Source organism: Priapulus caudatus, unplaced genomic scaffold, assembly GCF_000485595.1.
Source record: "Priapulus caudatus unplaced genomic scaffold, Priapulus_caudatus-5.0.1 Scaffold2156, whole genome shotgun sequence".
Taxonomy (NCBI): domain Eukaryota; kingdom Metazoa; phylum Priapulida; class Priapulimorpha; order Priapulimorphida; family Priapulidae; genus Priapulus; species Priapulus caudatus.
This window is the reverse complement of record NW_014579217.1, coordinates 4,333-8,630: the sequence shown is the minus strand read 5'-3', so window position 1 is coordinate 8,630 and position 4,298 is coordinate 4,333. Positions and strand designations below refer to the sequence as shown.

At 55.4% G+C, this 4,298-nt stretch overlaps 1 protein-coding gene across 1 annotated transcript in view; it reads left to right on the top strand.

The window, feature by feature from the left end:
• The first annotated feature begins 1,312 nt into the window (after window positions 1–1,312).
• LOC106818308 (secreted acidic protein 1A-like) overlaps window positions 1,313–4,298 on the top strand; it is a 7,120-nt gene continuing 4,134 nt past the window's right edge. Inside the window, exon 1 of the mRNA XM_014823027.1 lies at window positions 1,313–1,317. Within this exon, the coding sequence (XP_014678513.1) occupies window positions 1,313–1,317 (5 nt within the window). The remainder of the gene's footprint in view (window positions 1,318–4,298) is intronic.

Genomic DNA, 4,298 nt, shown 5'->3' with positions numbered 1-4,298 from the left:
CGCCACGCGTCCTCCGTCGTTGCCGTCGCCGCCGGGGGGCGCCACGCGTCCTCCGCCGTCGCCGCCGCCGCATCGTCCGGCGACGACGACCGCGCCGGAGAATCCAAACCTCCTCCTCCTCCTCCACCTCCTCCTCCGTTCTCCTCAGCCTCCGTCGTCGCCGTGGCGACGACGCGCTCCGTCAGCACGATGTCGCCGAGACGGATGACGTCGCCGTTGGCGACCGCCGGCGGCGCCATCTTCGCGTAGCCGTTGGGGGCGCCACCGTCGTCGGCGTCGAGCGACTTTGGCGACCGACGGCCGCTGTAGCCGCTGTCGCTGTTGTCGGGCGACGGCGAGTCACGCAGCGCCGCCTGGTGGTGCCGCGTCGTCACCGCCTGACTCGGCATCCTGCGCCTATTGTCCTGAAAGAGCGAGATGCAGACGGTCATCGCCGCGGCAACGAGAATCGCGAAGAGCATGGGTGCGGGTCGGCGCCGCCTCCGCCGACGATTCTTCCGAGAAGGAGACCGAGCGATTGGGGAGCCTTCCTTCGGACGCCTCGTTTGACGGCGCGCGTAAAACGCCCAGGGAGACGTGGCGCCAGTCTAGATCTGATCGCGCGTCCGCTGTCTCTCTCTCTATCTCTCTCTCATTTTAGCTATGCTAAAGTACTGGTCTCTCTTTCTATCTTTCTCTATCTGCTCTCTTTCTCCTTACTCCCTCCTCTCTCTCTCGCGTCATCTCTCTCTCTCCCTCTCTCTCTTCTGTCTCTGCTCTCTCACGCCTCTACCCCCCTCACTCCTCTTCTCTATCTCTGCTCGCTCTCCCTCCTCTCTCTACTCTCTCTCTCATCGCCTCTCTCTCTCTCTCCTCTTCTCTGCCTGTCTTCTCGGCTCTCTCACCTCATATTCCCCCCCCTCTCTCTCTCTCTATCTCTCTCGCTCTCCCTCCTCTCTCTCTCTCATCGCTCGCCTGCTCTGCTCCTCCTCTCGAGATGAGAGCATGTTGACTTGACATTGTGAGTGATTGCATGTTCCGTTGCCCGCTCGCGGCCGCTAAAACAATCTCCAATCATCCGCGTTCGTCTGCTCTGTGTCGCCCGCCGCTCTGACTGCTGCTGCTGCTGCTGCTGCTGCGCTGCTGCCGCTTGGCTGCTGCCTATTGCTGGCTGTCTGCTGCTACTGCCTGCTGCTGCTGCTGCTGCTGCATGCCTGCTGCTGGTGGTGTGTGGTGCTGCTGCTGCTGCTGCTGCTGATGATACTAGTGCTGCTGCGCACTACTACTGCTGCTGCTGGCTGCCTGCTGTGATGATGAGATGATTGGTGCTGGTATGGTGTGAGTTGAGTCATCGGCGCGGCCCATTCTTTTTCAGGCGTGTCAGGTCACTCCCCCCTCCTTTCTCGTCTCTCTCGCCTCCTCGCCGCTCTCTTCTCTCTTCTCTCATCTCTCTCTCTCTCTCTCTCTCTACTCTCTCACTTCCTCTCTCTCTCTCCCCCTTCTCTCTCGTCTCCTATCTACGCCTCCTCCCCTCTCTCACCGAGGTCTGTACCTTCTCTTAAGCAATCGATTCACTAGCCCAATTGTGCACGGTTTATGCGAGTGAACCTAGCAGGTACACCTATATGTTGCAGGTATATATATATCACGAACCTAGCCGCATAAACATCCGCCTTGCAAACATGCGGACACAAAACACACCGCAAATGGCGTGTACCTGACGACTTACTGTTCACCGTAACTGTTCCCTACTGTTCCCTACTGTTGCCTTACTGTTCGCCTGATATTACTTCGCTATCGCCTTCTCTCTCTCGCTCGAAATCGGGCGGCACACAACGCACGCACACACGCACGCACGCACCGGCCCACACAACGCACGCACACACACACGCACGCAACGCACCGCGTGTGATAACGGACATGCACTGCCCGCATGTGATCACGCGACCTCTCTCACTCGACGTGTACAGTGTGCGAATAATATAAATTACTCTGAGTCTCATTTTACACTCTGGAATTTCTCATTATTTTCGCAATTGGCAGGACAGGTTCCTATAATATAGTTACCTTCCTTCCCCACTGATCACCTTCTCTACCGCCTCACATCAGTCTCTTCAGATCTCTCTATCTCTCTCACGATAACATACTCTCTCTCTGCTCCTTCCTTCTGTCGTGCGTCGCTGTCCCTCGTACGCAAATCGCCTCGCTCTCGTCTCTCTCTCTCTCTCTCACCTCTCTTCTCCTCTCTCTCTCTCTCCTCTCTCTCTCTCTCTCTCTCTTCTCTCTCTCTGTTTCTCTTCTCTCTCTCTCTCATCTCTCTCTCTCTCTCATCTCTCCTCTTCTCTCTTCTCTCTACTCTCTCTCTCTCTCCCTACCTCCCTCCCTCCCTTACCTCCCTCCCTCCCTCCCTCCCTCCCTCCCTCACCTCACCTCCCTCCCCCTCCTCCCTCCCTCCTCCCTCACCTTCCCATCTCTCTCTCTCTCTCCTACTCTCTCTCTCTCTCTCTCTCTCTTCTCTCTCTCTCTCTCTTCTCTCTCTCTCTCTCTCTCTCTTCTCTCTTCTCTCCTTCTCTTTCTCTCCGTCTCTCTCTCTCACCCTTCTCTCTCGACCCCTATCTTTTTACACGCGCTTTTCATCTTCCCTCCGCCACAAGAGTTTCCCCGCTCCTCCCGGGAAGGTCAACAACAGCGGGACACAGCGAGCACAGAGTACTGATACAGGTAGTTTACGCTGAGAGGGTCTATGTCTCCCTGGGTATGCCGGGAAACGCTTTACCACTGGTACGGTCCGATACCGGAAACGTACCCTGGTACTATATTATACTGCCGGACCGAGTACTCGACTTACTCCACTAACGAGTACGATAGGGAGTCGCCTACGACCTACTCCCTAACCATAACCCATAAACCCTAACCGATCAAATAGTTACGCTGAGTGGGTCTTGTACCACAGGGTTACATGCCAGAACGAATACCCTGGGTCTATCTAATATACCGGACCGTAACCTCGATCTACTCCACTGAACGGTCTTACGGAGTCGCCTACGGCCTACATCCCTAACCCTATGCCCTAAACCTATCCTAACCCTAACATATCAGAGAGTTACCAAAGTACGTTCCAGTATACCGAACCGTTAACCAGAGGTACGTTCGGCCGATAACTCTTGTGCGAACATATAGACCCTTAATGAGCCATTATTCGCGCTTTGCTTGATGCCAATATAGATATTCCCCACGAGTGCCGTTAGTCTGTCTAATCAACCCTCGTGCTTGCAGCCGAGCACGCAAGGTGATGCGGTGCTGTGCGTGCGTGCGTGCGCGTTGCGTGGTGCAAACGCAAACTTCCACGAAATGTAGTATGTGATGTGAAGTGGTGTGATGTTGTGGTGATTGATGAGTGCGTTAGTGCGGTGTGTGTGTGTGTGTGTGTGTGTGCTGTGTGTAACTATACGTTCGTACAAGCGTTAGTGAGGGGTGTACATGCGGCTTGAGTCGCGGCGTGCTGCGGCGTGCGCGCATAGTAACCAATCAAGCGCCGTGTGTGATTGATCATCTCATCATCATCATCATCGTCATTCATGCATCACTCATCATCATCATCATCATCTCCCTCATATCTAGGCCCCCTTCATCTTTCGATCTTAAAATGACAACGCACCAGGGGACGACACAACGCAGCGGCGCGCGCCGTAACCAGGGCGACGGAAGATGGCGTGCTGCGCTCGGCGCAACTTAACAGCATCCCTGGACGCATCACTCCGCCCCCTCCTCCTACTTCCTCCTTCCTCACGAGGTCGGCTGCTAAGCTGCTGCTGGCCAACATATAATAATCACACTGGCAGCGCGCTCTGCATAATGAGAGAGGAGAGGAGAAGAGGAGAGAGAGAGAGAGAGAGCCAGGAGAGAGAGAGAGAGAGAAAGAGAAGAGAGAGAGAGAGAGAGAGGGCGTGTGTGTGAGAGGGGGAGAAAGCGAGAGAGGAGAGTGATTACCATGTCTCGCTGCTCTCCTTGATGTCCTGCCCCCTCTCCCTCTCTCTACTACTACTATACTAATACTGCGGCAGTCATGCTGTCATGCCTTCCACACTGTCCGCTCCTGCTGTCCTGCTGTCGTGTAATAAACTCGTACTGCCCTCGGGGCGTGGAATCAATCACGGACGTCTGTCATCGTCATCAGTCAGTCTCATCGTCACCGGCTGAATCGCTCGCTCTCCGTATCCGGTCATCTGTCTGGCCCGCGGCTATACGTGGCTATCTCTCTTCGCTTACGGTCGCACCTTCCCTCTCTATCTCTCTTTCTCTCTCTTTTTCTCTCTCTC